The sequence below is a fragment of the Nicotiana sylvestris genome, chromosome 3, assembly GCF_000393655.2.
Source record: "Nicotiana sylvestris chromosome 3, ASM39365v2, whole genome shotgun sequence".
In the NCBI taxonomy this organism is placed as follows: Eukaryota; Viridiplantae; Streptophyta; class Magnoliopsida; order Solanales; family Solanaceae; genus Nicotiana; species Nicotiana sylvestris.
Genome location: NC_091059.1, coordinates 148,970,446 through 148,987,077, shown reverse-complemented (window position 1 = coordinate 148,987,077; position 16,632 = coordinate 148,970,446). Strand labels below are relative to the sequence as shown.

The 16,632-nt window shown below is 42.5% G+C and overlaps 1 protein-coding gene across 1 annotated transcript; it reads left to right on the top strand.

Annotated features, from left to right (window-relative positions):
* Positions 1-15,105: 15,105 nt before the first annotated feature.
* LOC138888160 (uncharacterized) lies at positions 15,106-16,065 on the top strand. Its single transcript, XM_070169976.1, has one exon. It carries the CDS (start codon positions 15,106-15,108, stop codon positions 16,063-16,065), a length of 960 nt encoding a protein of 319 aa, XP_070026077.1.
* The last annotated feature ends 567 nt before the right edge of the window (positions 16,066-16,632 follow it).

Below are 16,632 nucleotides of genomic sequence, written 5' to 3'. Positions count from 1 at the left end.
ATAGAAAAGTGTTGGAATCTGAAAAGAGCAGTCCAGAAGCTTGTCGATGTAGGTGACATTACTGTGCAAAATCTAGATGCAGTAGATACTAGCCAAAGTCCATTTCCTGTTCATAATGAGACGCATAAAGTGGGCATGATTTGTGTTGAAAATGAATATGAAAACTTTTCTGAGTTCCTTGGAAGGTCACTTGCTGCAAAGTTTTCAGCGCTATCAGTCTCGGTTCCAGAAGTTAATCTTAAGAACGAGTTGGCAAAAGGGACCCAAAAGCAATTTGCTAAGGTCAATGTGATGGAGACTTGTGGAGGTCCTAGTAATGTTGATGCGGAACTCAGTGGCTAAGATGTCGAGCTTGGTGATTGGAAAGATGCTCTTTTCTTGGTTAGCCGGGGAGGAGTTCTGGTGGTTTGTTTTGTTGTCATTTCTGTTGTCCGGGTTATTTCAGGGTTGTAATTCAGATATTGTCTTGTGACTCAAACCCTTCTATCCTTTTATTTTGTCTAGTTCGTTTGGTCGTAGTAACTCATTTAGTGTTATCTAGGTTTGTTCCTGGGTTGTACCCTAGTTTATTTTGCTTGTTTTGTTGTTCAAACCCTTTCACCGTCTGTTTAGTGCCATTTTTTGTTTTCTGTTATTTCTAGTAATTTTTGTTTAGTTCTCTTCTCTTTTTATAGTTCTTTTCATGCTGACTCTAGTGACATGACATGCACGCATAATTCTAGGCTTGGTCTTAAAAGTTAGTTTAATCATGAAGCAATGAAACAATTTTGAAGATGATAGGGATATTTGAGGGAAATAAGTAAAGGCATTTTGAGATCATATGAAGCCCGAACCATGTGAAACTAGGGCAGATAATTTGGGGAGTTAATAGGGTGACAAGAATTCGTTAAAGGAGAGTGCATCCCGGACAATTTGAAGCAAGCAACTTTGAGTTCAAGTGCATCTCAAGTTACAAGATAAAGTCAAGAAAGTTTTATCCGAATTGAAGGAGAATATCCATTGTGAAGGGGGAATCACCCAACGAAGGTTCTGTACTTGACAAGGCGCTAAAGAAAAGTGGAAGGCATATCAGTGATATTAATGCCGAAGCCGCAAAAGAAATATTGTGCATGATCTTCAATTTTCATCCTCAAGTTGCATGTGTTGTACTTGGCATTTTCAAGGATTGGGAGGCCCTCTTTCAGCTACCCAAACCATTCGATACCTTTTTGAGCCTGCACTAATTTCTTTGACCTCCCCTCTTTTGGAATCGAGTTAGAGTCATACGAAAAAAAAAGTTCATGTACCCATAGATTTATTTTAGAAAGTTCATTCCAAAAAAAAATCCAAAAAAAAGAAAAGAAAAGAGAAAATAGAGATAAAGGAAAAAAAAGAAAAAAGAAGGAAAAGGAAAAAGAAAAAGAAAGAAGAAGAAAAAAAGGAAAATAGTAAAAAAAGTAGTCTTGTGAACTACGTTTGACATGATTCTTGTCACCATAAGATACGTAGGCAGCCTTACGGTTCGGTCATACCAAATAAAATATTTCATAATCCCACGAAGTCGAGAGTGGGGCATTCTTTCTTAGTAACTCCATCAAAAAAATAAAAAATAAATTAAATTCTCTTGTTTTGGAAATTGGGGCAAAGTTTTTATAATGGATTCAAAAAGTTGTAAATAAATTAACCCTGTTATCTTAGTTATTTTGAGCCTTTATGATATCCTTTCTTTCTAACCCCGTCCAAAAGCCATATTACAGTCCAAAAAAGACCTCCCAGATAATCTTTGAGAGTGCCGAGCTAGATATGCCAGGAGCATATGATGTTTTTACTCTGGTCAATGCCTCGTCATCTACAGAATCAGAGGAAATAAAAAAAGAGATTAAAATGAGAGAGTCTTATCGGTGAAAACCTTTACAGGTGCCATAAGGCAACGGTAAGTTGATAAAAAGAACAAAAGGAGAGAGGCTTGATGGTAAAAACCCTTCGGGCACTACAAGTCGAATGGGGATAGTGAATCAGATATGATAATCGAAGCATTAAAGCCCAGTTTCGCGGCGAAGAGGTACAATAAAAGTTGAACATTAGACTTGCTTGACAGATTATGCCACTTGATCCAAATGTGCATGTCATGGTCATTAGAGTTGGTATCCACATCTGATAAGTTTCTACTTTGTAGTTTTCTTGTTAGGAATCATCTCTTTCCATTGTCCTTTACTCTGTTCCTTTTGTCTTGTTTACTTCCTCTTCCTGAGTCTATTTGGTCAGAACAAGTGAGAAATGACTTCAAAATTTGTCACCAGCTTTCCAATTGCACAAAGCGGGGTCTGGCTAGCACATCAAAGTGGTATAAGTAAAGAAAGAGCAGCAAATGCACTGAGTTGGTAACAATCAACATGCTTTAGGATTCATGTGAAATACAAAGGTTCGGTATATGTCAATTTATGAACAACGCAACAGATAGAGGGTGTTGGGTTTGAACGGATCAAAGGTATTTTCTGTGATAAGGTTGACAGAAAGTGTTTAACCAATAACAAGCAAGGTCTTCCAAGTGGAAATCAAAGTTATCATGGCAAGTGAAGGAGCAATAGACCTCAAGGCCAAGGCCAGTGGCATATGCCAGGAAAGAACAACAAGCGCACTGAGTTGGTAACAATTAACGTGCTTTGGAATTCATGTGAAATACAAAGGTTCTGTAAATGTCAATTCATGAGCAAAATGCAACAGATAGAGGATGTGAGGTTTGAACGGATCAGAGGTATTTTATGTGCTAAGGGTGACAGAGAAAGTGGTTAGTCAATAAACAAGCAAGGTCTTTCGAGTTGAAATCAAAGTTATCATGGGAAGTGAAGGAGCAATCGCCCTCAAAGTCAAGGCCACAAACCAACCACCATATTTATAAAATCACAAGTTTTCTTTGTCTGAAACAGGGACGAAAATTGTGTCCAAATCAAAGCTTGGATGTTTGATTTTTTCAAGTGTCGTGCCAAAATTTTGTTAGCACAAAGGCGGTTTGAGAAGGGGAAAGAAAAATTTGTTCGTTCTGCAGAGATCCTCCAGGAAGAGAGCATGGCTCAGGTAAGTTCATTCTCGGCTATTCAGGACCCTCCTGGATAATGGGATTTAATTTAAAAAATTTCAGAGCCCTCCTGGATAATGGGATTTAATCTTAAAAATTCTTAGGACCCTCCTGGATAATGGGACCTAGTTAAATTCCAAGACCTTCATAAGATTTAGCGTAAGTCCTACCTTTAGAAAACATAATTTAGCTTTAAAGTTTTCACTTTTAAGATGAGATTTAATTTGAAAATTTTAATGAGATTTAGCTTTTAAATTCTTAGAGCTATTTTGGGTAACATGATTTGATTAACACTCAAAGATGTTCCAAGTACCAAACTGGGGCAGAAAAGTTTCTTTGGTTTTGTCTGTGTTGTTGTAATGGCAGGTGCCCACCTGGATAACAACGGAATACATTTCAAGTTTTGGCAATCAGGCACCCACCTGGAGAACAAGGGAATGCAGTTCAAGTTTTGGCAATCAGGTACCCACCTGGAGAACAAGGGAGTACAGTTCAAGTTTTGGCATTTAGGCGCCTACCTGGAGAACAAAGGAATACAGTTCAAGTATTGGAAATCAGGAGCCCACCTAGAGAACAAGGGAATACAGTTCAAGTTTTGGCAATCAGGCACCCTACTTGGAGAACAAGGGAATACAGTTCAAGTTTTGGCAATCAGGCGCCCACCTGGAGAACAAGGGAATACAATTCAAGTTTTGGAAATCAGGTGCCCACCCGGAGAACAAGGGAATACAATTCAAGTTTTGGTAATCAGGCGCCCACATGGAGAATAAGGGAATACAGTTCAAGTTCTGAGAATCAGGCGCCCAACTGGAGAACAAGGGAATACAGTTCAAATTTTCGGCAATCAGGTGCCTACCTAGAGATTAAGGGAATACAGTTCAAGTTTTGGCAATCAGGCGCCCACTTGGAGAACAAGGGAATACAATTCAAGTTTTGACAATCAGGCGCCCACCTGGAGAAAAATGGAATATAGTTCAAGTTTTGGCAATCAGACGCCCACCTGTAGAATAAGGGAATACAGTTCAAGTTTTGGCAATCAGACGCCCACCTGGAGAATAAGGGAATACAGTTCAAGTTTTGGCAATCAGGCGCCCACCTGGAGAACAAGGGAATACAATTCAAGTTTTGGTAATCAGGCACCCACCTGGAGAATAAGGGAATACAATTCAAGTTTTCAGCAATGAAGCGCCCACCTGGAGAATAAGGGAATACAGTTCAAGTTTTAGCAATCAGGCGCTCACCTGGAGATCAAGGGAATACAATTCATGTTTTAGAAATCAGGCACCCACCTGGAGAATAAGGGAATACAGTTCAAGTTTTGGCAATCAGGCGCCCACCCGGAGAATAAGGAAATACAGTTCATGTTTTGGAAATCAGGTGCCCACCTGGAGAACAAGGCAAGTCATTTCAGATTAGAAGTAGCAAAAGCTCGCAGCAAGAATGCAAGTCAACAGTCTGAGATGATCAACAGAAGTTAGTCACAATCCAGAATAAAAAAGAAAGAAAGAAGTGAATCCAAAATGCCGAAGTAGAGGAAGATGTGAACTGCTCAATACATGGCTGAAATCACGAGCATTGCATGTCCAGTCTTGATCCAAAGAAGAACGAGCTAGCACCTGCAGCTAACAAGCGCCAAGGTTCAAATCTAAAGTCTGCATGAAGGACTATTCAAGACTCAAGATCAAGTTTCAGAAGACTTATAGATAAGAATCTTGTAACTCATAGTTGACAGGCTTAGCTAGTCTTTTTTTTATTTATTTTTATTTTTGATGAAATAACAGAACCGTGGACCAGAACCTCGACGGAACGACACCTCGACCGGCTCTCCATCTCAGTATACTCTATCACTGCTTCTACTTCTGAACTACACGTGGCCTGATTCCTTTATAGCCAAGGATATGTAGGCAGCTCAGATACCAAGGCTCGGTCACATTTTATTTCCTCTTAGTTTTGTTCTCCCTAAATAAGGGTCGGAGTCAAAAAATCTGTCTAGTCGTTCTTTGTCTGAAAATACTTTGTGTTTCCAGTCAAAGAGGGGCAACTGTAGACATGTGATTTTTTACCCTCCCCAAGATTTCACCCATTTTAGCGTAAAATATTTAGTTTAGGCCTAATATAGTTATTTCAACTAATTTTGACTCCTTTACTTTATTTTGTCACAAAAAATAAAAATTACAAATAATAGGTTTGTTTTAACGGTTAGTCTTATTTTAATAGTTATTTTATTTAATTAGGATTAATTAGTAAATGAGGTAGTATTTTAATCTTGTTCACGGAGAAAGAATAAAATTTGGGCTCAAACAACCCATTTTTAAGCCTGATTTTCAGACCTAGACCATAATTCCCAAGCCCATAATTCCTAGGGCCATACCTCCCTTACCTAAAAAACCCTACAACACAAACTAAACCTAGAACAAAAAATCAGTCGTTTCATAGGATAACCCCCCCTCCCCCGAGAGCCATCTTCTTCGTCACCCCCAAGAATACCTCTCCGCCAACACAAAAAACCAGGCCATTTCTCTCTTCTTTAACATCAACAACCAGTTTCTCCTGCCATCTCCAACCCTCAGCCGTCAACCCTCACACACCATAGCTCCCTCTTCTTCTTCAACCTTGAGAGAAGACTTAACCCTAGGGACAACAACTGGTTTCCATCAGAAGAGAATCATGGTTTTTTTCACAAACACAAACAATAGAGAAGCACCTAATCCAGCTGTCGACGAAGATCCCATCATCAGTCATCCACCTTCAAATGACCAGGCCAATGGACCCTTCTTCTCCAAACAAAACCAACAGATCCTAACCCTAGAGAGCAACGAAACACACACACCCTTGAGCCACCACAGTCGCCATCTCGCACCACCTGAAACACGCCGGACACGACAATCAGGCGTGATAAATGGCCATAGAAGCGGTTAATCTGCTCAAAACTCTTACAACCGAGTAGGTTTTCAGTCCTTTTGATGCACACACATCTGTCCAACAGTAGCGTCGATGATTCCAAAACAACTGTTCGTACCCATTTTTGTGTTCACTCGAAGGCCACGAACCGCAGATTGTTTGCGCGTGAGTAAAATTTAGCACGAGCTATCCGTCGAGGTTGCCGATGAGGTTTTCTGGCCAAGTTCCGGCTTTAGTTTCAATTCACAAATTGCCACTGCAATCAGAAAGGCCATCATTTTAAGTTTCATCTCTTACTTTGTTTTTTTTTAAGTTTTCTATTTGTGTTTTGTCTCTTATGATTAAGAGTTCTGAATGACTGTTCATCCCATTTTGGTTAGTGTGGGGCTCATAAATTCAAGTGTTCCTTTATATGCATTTCGATCGATAATTTGGCAAATGTTGAACTGAGTTGGAATTTCGGATATTTGTGAAATATTTAAGGTTGTGCATGTGTGTGAATTGATTTGTTCATATACCTTAGCCTAATATCTAAGATTCATGTGAAATCCTTTTTTTTGAATTTAAGACTACTGTTCATTTTATTCTAGCTTAATGTTAATTGTTTGCTTGGTGATATGATTCCATTCTTTGTGTAGTTGTTCTCCGTGGTTTTGAGTTTGTTCACTTAGTTTTCTGCTCATATGTTACTCGAATTGCTTATAGCTGAACATGATTTTGTCACACAATATAAATTGGGTTGCTATTTATGAACTGAACTACGTCAAATTAGATTAAAGGGGCTCGGGTGCTAAAGTTTATGAAATGGAGCTTTTAATTGTCTATTGCTTTGTTACTTGCCTATATTCGTTAGGAGCATGCTTAGGCCGTTAATATTCATAAACATCGTAGCTTGCTTTAGGCGCGATTAATAAACTAATCCTCGTGGCTACGGGTAAGGTTCCCATGATGTAGTCATGGTACATAATTTCCAAATACGGAAGTATATTTATGAGACCCAACCATAACTTCTAATAATCTTAATAAATTAAACGCGTTGTAGATCGTGGGTACGATTCCCGTGACACGATTTGCAATGTGTACCAAACAAACAAGTGTACGACAATCGTAACTTGTTCCAGAATAATTCCATAAATAATTAAAAGCGGTCAAAGGTTAAAAATGCACAATAGGTATAAAATATGTAATGAATCAGATAATTAGGCTAATAGTAATAGTTGAGCGACCGTACTAAAAGCAAGGAATTCAGGAATGCCTAACACCTTCTCCTGGGTTAACAGAATTCCTTACCCAAATTTTTGTGTTCGCAGACCATAAATAAGAGTCAAACTTTCCTCGATTCGGGATTTTAAACCGGTGACTTGGGACACCATATGATTATCCAAAGTGGCGACTCTGAATTTGAATAAATAATCCCATTTCGATTATTGTCACTTAAATTGGAAAAAACTCCCTTATATCCCCTTCCGGGGGTAGTAAAAAGAAGGTGCGACACATGCGTTTTGGTGTTGGATCCGTGGTTTTAGGTGTTATTTCGGCGATTTGATTGCTCAAGAAAGTTTGTACAATGTTGTTGGACTTGTGTGAGTGTTCGGAGTGGAGCCTCGAGGGCTCGGGTGAGTTTCGGGCATGGGTTGGGAGTAGAAAACACACCAGATTTATGGTATTTTTGGTTGTTGCAACAGATATCACAATTGCGAGGTATTGTTCGCAAATGCGAACCTTGCATTTGCGAGGAGGGCTTCACAATTGCGAAGGATCCCGACCCAGGCAGAGTTCGCATTTGTGATAACTCAGTCGTATTTGCGATCCCATCAGAAGTCGCAATTGCGACTCCTGTGTCGCATTTGCGACCCTAGCAGCATAAGCCCAGGCTTCGCATTTACCGCAATTGTGACCTCGCATTTATGAACTTGGTGTCGCAAATACGACATCAGAGGCCTGGGCACAGCTTTTAAAAATGGGACTTAGGCCATTTATTTTATTTCACTTCTACACTTGGGCGATTTGGGTGCTTTCAAAGAGAGAATTTCAACCTAGCATTTTGAGTTTCGGATCGTTCAACTCCAAATTGAGGGTTTAGGCACGTTCTTGGTATTGGAAGTACTCTTGGAGCGATGTGAGTCTCCTATCTAACCTTGTAAGAGAGAATTGTCCTCATAGGTAAAATAATTGAATAATTTGCCACTAAATGCAGGGGCTACGTACGCACCAGGTGACGAGAGTCCGTGCATAGCTACTATTATGCCAAGTCCTAGTATTTTAGGACCCAAAAGCATGCTTTTTATATTCTTGTAACTCTATGATTAATTTGGATTGTTTAAATCGTGTTGTTTGTAGTGAATGAGACTAATAAGAAGAACATCATTTTTCTTGGCCCTTTTAAGGAGAATTTGAGATTTATGTAAGTAATTGCTCCCCTGATATATATTCTAGTCTGCCTGTTGCTGTGTTTAATTACATTTGACCGTGTCGCATATCTTATTCACGAGCACGGTAATAGATGCATCTATGGTTCGCACCGTTCGACCCTTGGCAATGCACAATTTACTTTTATGTTGGATCGGGCCGTATGACCTCAGCACTACTTGCGCATGCTTTTGCTGTGTATTTCTCTATGGATTTGACTTTGTTATATGCCCTGAAATGTAAATCGCCAACTATGATATCATCTAGGAAAGGACATGTTATTTCTTGCTATAAACTGTTAATTATTTGTACTATCCATGCTTAGTATAATTCTTTCTCATATTATTTGACCCTAGTAAGTGTCAAGTCGACCTCTCGTCTCTACTTCTTCGAGATTAGACATGATACTTACTGGGTACATATTGTTTATGTACTCATACTACACTTCGGTACTTAATTGTACATGATCTGAGGCAGGTACCTCTGGTTATCAGTCTGGTGCGCGTCCTTGATCATAGTCCGAGACTCCCACGGTGAGCTGTCTCCTTCCTATGTCGTCCAATATCTTGATGGAGTCTCTCCTTATTTTTGTTGTCTATTCTATTTGAGGTGGTAGGATAGATTTATTCTTTTGTATATTCTACTAGTTGCCCACAACTTGTGACACCAGGTCTTGGCACACACATTAGTAGACTACTCTTTTGGGAATTTGTATAATTATTTTGGTACATTACTAATTATCACTTATTTTAACTTCAACTTAAGAAATTGATGTACTTGTTCTGGTAAAGTAAAATGAGAACTTATTAATATTTCCGTGTTGGCTTACCTGACAATGGTGTTGGGTGCCATCACGACCTATAATGAAATTGGGTCGTGATAACATGGTATCAGAGCACTAGGTTCACGTAGGTCTCACGAGTCATGGGCAAACCTAATAGAGTCTTGAGGATCGGTACAGAGACGTCTGTATTTATCTTCGAGAGGCTATAGGGTGTTAGGAAACTACTCTTTATTCATTTCCTATCGTGTAGTGGTTGGTACACTAAATTTCTCTCTTCTATTCTCTCACAGATGGTGAGGAGACGCACGACAGATGTTCTGGACTCGGGAGGAGCTGCTCCCCCTGTTGCTAGAGGCCGAGGCAGAGGCCTGGGGAGGGCACAATCCTGAGGCAGGGGATGAGGGCATCCTAGAGCTATTCTAGTAGCAACACTAGCAGATCCTATGGGAGATCCTATCATTGAGGAGCAGGGCGAGGTGCCCGGAGCTGAGCCTACCTCAACGGACTTCATGACAACACCGGGTTTCTAGGAGATCATGGGCCGTATGTTGCAATTCATGGACACCATGACTCAGGCTGGCTTATTTCCAGTAGATCCAGCTACATCACAGGTAGGAGGGGGAGCATAGACCCCTACTGCTCAGGCTCCTGGTCATGCAGCTGTAGTGTATCAGACTCCGGGTGCACTACCCGTAGGTGGGGCTCAGCCAGTTGCTGCAGTGGTGCCCGAGCCCAGACCAGCTGCGGATGGTGACCCGCATAAGTTATTGGATAGATGGACTAAACTTCACCCTCCTGTCTTCGGGGATGAGTGCCATGGGGATGCCCAGGACTTCATAGATAAGTATAGGGATAGACTGCACAACATGAGGATATTGGAGTCACATATGGTTGACTTAAACGATTTTCAGCTTGAGGGTAGAGCCCGTAGATGGTGGCAGTCTTATGTTCTTGGTAGGCCAGCAGGTTCCCCCCATCACTTGGGTTCAGTTCACACAGTTATTCTTGGACAGGTATATTCCACCCTTTGAGAGGGAAAAGCTGCGGTGTCAGTTTAAGCAGCTTGAGCAGGGTCAGATGTCCGTGACCGATTATGAGGTGAGGTTTTCTGAGTTGTCTCCCCATGCACTCATGATACTTCCCACAGATGCAGAGAGAGTGCAGAGATTTGTTGCAGGGTTGCACTCCCATATTCGAGCTAGTATGGCCCGATAGGTGGAGATGGGTACTGAGTATCAGCTAGTAGTAGAGATTGCTCGCAGGATTGAGGGTTATCGCCAGAGGGGTAGAGAGCACATTCAACAGGACAAGAGGGCCCAATTTTCTGGAGAGTTCAGAGGTACCCCAATGAGGGGTAGAGGTCACTTCGGGAGGGGTCAGCCCAGCAGGCCCCCGTATTCAGCACCACCACCTCCTCGAGGTGCTCCAGTGAGGCCTTATTTCAGTGCCATGCTAGAGAGTTCATATCACCCACTAGCCATTCAGGGTTCTTCTAGTAGATATTCAGGTCAGCAAGCTCAGACTTTAGGATAGCAGGTTATGGTGCCGAGAGGTTGATACGAGTGTGGAGATCTGGGTCACATGAAGAGGACCAACCCCAGACTTCGGGGCAAGGCAGTACAACAGGGTCAGTAGCCCATGATTATAGCACCGGGTGCTCAGCCTCCTAGAGGCGGGTGACAGATGGGTAGAGGCCTCCTAGAAGTGGAGGCCAGAGAAGGAGAGGTCAGCCCGCTACTGCTCAGACAGGTGGAGGCCAGCCAGCCGGTGCTCCATCCAGATTCTATGCCATCCCGGCCAGACTAGATGCATTGGCCTCAGATGCCATTATCACATGTGTTATTTCCGTCTGCGGTAGGGATAGTTCAGTGCTATTTGATCTAGGTCTACCTATTCATATGTGTCATCTCTGTTTGCTCATTCTCTGGATATTCCCTGTGAGCTGTTGGGTACTCCTATTCATGTGTCCACTCCTGTGGGCGATTCTGTGGTTGTGGATCAGATCTACCAGTCCTATGTGGTTATATTTTGCTGTTTTGAGACTAGAACATATCTCTTATTGCTTGACATGACCGATTTTAAGGTCATCCTGGGCATGAATTGGTTATCTCCATACCACGCCGTCCTAGATTGCCATGCCAAGACTGTTACATTAGCAATGCCAGAGTTTCCAAGGTTGGAGTGGAAGGGTTCCTTAGTTAATACATCTAGTTGAGTTATCTCTTTTCTGAAGGCTCGAAATATGGTCGAAAAGGGTTGTTTGGCTTACCTAGCTTATGTTCGGGACACCACAGCAGAGTCTCCGACGATTAATTCAGTTCCAGTAGTCTAGAAGTTTGCCGATGTGTTTCCTTCTAATCTTCTTGGCATGCCACTGGATCGTGATATTGATTTTTGTATTGATTTAGCTCCAGGAACCCAGCCTATATCTATCCCACCGTACCGTATGGCTCCGAAGGAGTTGAAGGAACAACTTAAGGATTTGTTGGCAAAGGGGTTTGTTAGGCCCAGTGTATCACCTTGGGGTGCACCAGTGTTATTTGCGAAGAAAAAGGATGAGACTATGCGGGTGTGCATTGATTACCACCAGTTGAACAAAGTTACCATCAAGAACAAGTATCTGTATCCTCGTATCGATGATTTGTTTGACCAGTTGCAAGGTGCTAGGGTGTTCTTTAAGATCGACTTGAGGTCAGGGTACCATCAGTTGAAAATTTAGGACTCGTATGTTCCGAAGACTATATTTTGGACTAGATATGGCCATTGTGAGTTTCTGGTGATGTCCTTTGGCTTGACTAATGCCTCAATATCACTTATGGACTTGATGAATAGGGTGTTCAGACCTTATATTGATTCCTTCATCATCGTCTTCATTGACGACATCTTGATATACTCCCACAGCCTGGGGGAACACGAGCAACATTTGAGGGTAGTGCTTTATACCTTGCGAGAGCAGAAGCTATATGCTAAGTTCTTCAAGTGTGAGTTTTGGTTTGAGTCAGTGGCATTCTTGGCGCATGTTGTGTCAGGAGAGGGTATTAAGTTGGATCCCAAGAAGATTAAGGCAGTTTAGAGTTGTCCACGTCCTACTTCAGTGACCGAGATCAAGAGTTTCCTGGGGTTAACAGGTTATTAAAGAAGATTCGTATAGGGTTTTTCATCTATTGCATCACCTCTGACTAGATTGACCCAGAAGGGTGCTCCTTTCCGTTGGTCTGATGATTGTGAGGCGAGCTTTCAGAAGCTCAAGACAGCTTTGACTACAACACCAGTTCTTGTGTTGCCTTCCAGTTCAGGGATGTATAAGGTATATTGCGACGCTTCACGCGTTGGATTGGGATGTGTATTGATGCAGGAGGGGTGAGTTAATGCATTTGCTTTACGTCAGCTGAAGATTCATGAGAAGAATTATCCTGTGCATGATTTAAAATTGGCCGCGATTGTTCATGCTCTTAATATATGGAGGCATTATCTTTATGGGGTGTCATGTGAGGTTTATACCGATCATCGCAGCTTGCAACATTTGTTCAAGCATAGAGATCTCAACTTGAGGCAGCGTAGATGGCTTGAGTTACTGAAGGATTATGATATCGCCATTCTTTATCATCCAGGCAAGGCAAATGTGGTCGCATATGCCTTAAGCAAGAAAGTAGAGAGTATCGGTAGCTTGGCATTCATTCCAGCAGAGGAGAGGCCACTAGCTTTGGACATTCAGTCCTTGGCAAACAGACTTGTGAGGTTGGATATTTTAGAGCCCAGCTGAGTTCTTGCATGTCTTGTTGCTCAGTCTTTATTATTAGGGTAGATCAAGGCCCGACAGTTCGATAATCCACATTTGGCAGTTCTCAGAGAGACAGTGCTACAGGGTGGTGCCAAGGAAGTTTCAATTGGCGAGGATGGTGTTTTGCGACTCCAGGGTCGCCTATGTGTTCCTAATGTTGATGGTCTGAGAGAGAGGATACTAGAGGAGGCACTCAGTTCGCAGTATTCCATTTATCCGGGTGCTACAAAGATGTATCATGACTTGAGACATCATTATTGGTGGCGGAGGATGAAGAAAGACATAGTGGAGTATGTGGCCAGGTATTTGAATTGCTAGTAGGTTAAGTATGAACACCATAGACAAGGTGGCCTACTTCAGCAGATGCTTATACCGGAGTGGAAGTGAGAGCGCATTACCATGGATTTCGTAGTTGGGTTGCCGTGGACTTTGCAGAAGTTTGATACAGTATGGGTCATTGTTTACAGGTTGACCAAGTCGGCCCATTTCATTCCAGTGGCGACTACTTATACTTCAGAGAGGTATGCCCAGATTTACATTCGGGAGATAGTCAGGTTGCATGGTGTGCCTGTTTCCATTATATCAGACAGAGGCCCTCAGCTCATTTCCCATTTCTAGAGAGCCGTTCAGAGTGAGTTGGGGACCCGTGTGGAGCTTAGCACACATTCCATCCTCAGAACGATGGGCAGTCGAAGCAGACAATTCAGATTTTAAAGGGCATGCTTAGAGCATGTGTGATTGACTTTGGAGGGCAGTGGGATCAGTTCTTGCCCTTGGCAGAGTTTTCTTACAACAACAGCTATTAGTCCAGCATCGAGATGGCTCCATTTAAGGCTTTATATGGTTGGCGATGTCGTTCTCCTATCGGGTGGTTTGAGCCGGGTGAGGCTAAGTTGTACGATACAGACTTGGTGAAGGATGCATTGGATAGGGTAAAGTTGATTTAGGAAAGGCTTCGTACAACTCAGTCCAGACAGAAGAATTACGCGAATCAGAAGGTGCGTGATGTATCATTCATGGTTGGCGAGAGGGTTCTCTTGAAAGTCTCGCCAATGAAGGGTGTTATGAGATTCAGGAAGAAGGGAAAGTTGAGCCCAAGGTTTATTGGCCCATTTGAGGTGTTGAGGCGAGTTGGGGAGGTTGCTTATAAGCTTTCTTTAACCCCAGTTTATCGAGAGTTCATCCAGTTTTCCATGTATCGATGCTGCGGAAGTATCACGCCGACTTGTCCCATGTGTTAGACTTCAGTACTATTCAGCTAGATGAGAGCTTGGGTTATGAGAAGGAGCTAGTTGCCATTATTGATAGACATGATTGCTAGTAGGGATCCAAGAGGATTTCTGCGGTGAAGGTCCAGTTGAGGGGCTAACCAGTCGAGAAGGCGACCTGGGAGTCCGAGAAGGACATGCAGAGCAAATATCCTTATTTGTTTCCTTGCTCAGGTACTTTTCTATGTCCGTTCGAGGACGAACGTTTGTTTAAGAGGTGGAGAATGTAACGACCCGCCTGATCATTTTGCTTTTTAGAACCCCGTTCCCATAGTTAAGGCTTTCCGTACTTGCTTTTACTTGCGGAAATGGTTGGTTCGGGATTTGGAAGAGTTTGGGTTGAAATAGGCACACTTGATTCCCTAAGATTTTCTTAAAAGGCTAAGTTTGACTTTGGTCAATATTTTTATCAAACGGACCCGGACTTGTGTCCAGGACCGTAGAAAAATATGGAACCTGGGTGTATGTTCGGAATCGAATTCCGAGGTCCCTAGCCCGAGTAATGAATTTTTGTTAGAAATTGTTAAACTGAAATTCTAAGGATTTAATAAAAATGAATAATGCTTGATCATGTTGGTATCGAGCCTACATGTTGGTTCCGGAGCCCGGTATAGGTCTAATATAACATTTTAGTCTTGTCTGTGATATTTGGTGAGAAACGTGACTAATTTGACGTGATTTAGACGTCCGATTGTAAAGATAGGAATTTGAATGTTCTTAAGGATTTCATGTGTTTCGGTGTTGAATCCGTGGTTTTAGGTTTTATTTTGGTGATTTAGTCGCTTGAGCAAGTTTGTACAATGTTGTTGGACTTGTGTGAGTGTTCGGGAGGGGTCAGCCCAACAGGCCCCCCTATTCAGCACCACCACCTCCCCGAGGTTCTCCAGTGAGGCCTTATTTCAGTGCCATGCCAGAGAGTTCATATCGCCCACCAACCATTCAGGGTTCTTCTAGTGGATATTCAGGTCAGCAGGCTCAGACTTCAGGACAGCATGCTATGGTGCCGAGAGGTTGCTATGAGTGTGGAGATTCGGGTCACATGAAGAGGACCTACCCCAGACTTCGGGGCAAGGCAGTACAACAGGATCAGCAGCCCATGATTACAGCACCGGTTGCTCAGCTTCCTAGAGGTGGGGGACAGATGGGTAGAGGTCGTCCTAGAGGTGGAGGTCATCCTACTACTGCTCAGATAGGTGGAGGCCAGCATGCCGGTGCTCCAGCCAGATTCTATACCATCCCGGCCAGACCAGATGCATTGGCCTTAGATGCCGTTATCATAGGTAATATTTCCATCTGTGGTAGGGATTCTTTAGTGTTATTTGATCCAGGGTCTACCTATTCATATGTATCATCTCTGTTTGCTCATTTTCTGGATATTCCCCGTGAGTCGTTGGGTACTCTTGTTCATGTGTCCACTCTTGTGGGCAATTCTGTGGTTGTGGATTCGATCTACCGGTCCTGTGTGGTTATATTTTGTGGTTTCGAGACTAGAGCAGATCTCCTATTGCTTGACATGACCAATTTTGAGTTCATCCTGGGCATGGATTGGTTATCTCCATACCACGCCATCCTAGATTGCCATGCCAAGACTGTTACATTAGCAATGCTAGAGTTTCCAAGGTTGGAGTGGAAGGGTTCCTCAGTTAATACATCTAGTCGGGTTATCTCTTTTCTGAAGGCTCGACATATGGTCAAAAAGGGTTGTTTGGCTTACCTAGCTTATGTTTGGGACACCACAACAGAGTCTTCGACGATTGATTCAGTTCCAGTAGTCCGGGAGTTCGCCGATGTGTTTCCTTCTGATCTTCTTGGCATGCCACTGGATCGTGATATTGATTTTTGTATTGATTTAGCTCCAGGCACCTAACCTATATCTATCCCACCGTACCGTATGGCTCCGAAGGAGTTGAAGGAATAGCTTGAGGAGTTGTTAGCAAAGGGGTTTGTTAGTCCCAGTGTATCACCTTGGGGTGCACCAGTGTTATTTATGAAGAAGAAGGATGGGACTATGAGGTTGTGCATTGATTACCGCCAGTTGAACAAAGGCACCATCAAAAACAAGTATCTGTATCCTCGTATCGATGATTTGTTTGACCAGTTGCAGGGTGCTAGGGTGTTCTCTAAGATTGACTTGAGGTCAGGGTACCATCAGTTGAAGATTTGGACTCGAATGTTCTGAAGACTGCAATGCGGACTAGATATGGCCATTATGATTTTCTGGTGATGTCCTTTGGATTGACTAATGCCCTAGCATCATTTATGAACTTGATGAAAAGGGTGTTCAGACCTTATATTGATTCCTTTATCATCGTCTTCATTGATGATATCTTGATATACTCCCGCAGCCTAGGGGAGTGCGAGCAACATTTGAGGGTAGTGCTTCAGACCTTGCGAGAGCAGAAGCTATATGCTAAGTTCTCCAAGTGTGAGTTTT

Excerpts from the sequence above, each read along its gene's own strand:
- LOC138888160 (XM_070169976.1), top strand. The coding sequence starts at position 15,106 with ATGCCAGAGAGTTCATATCGCCCACCAACCATTCAGGGTTCTTCTAGT.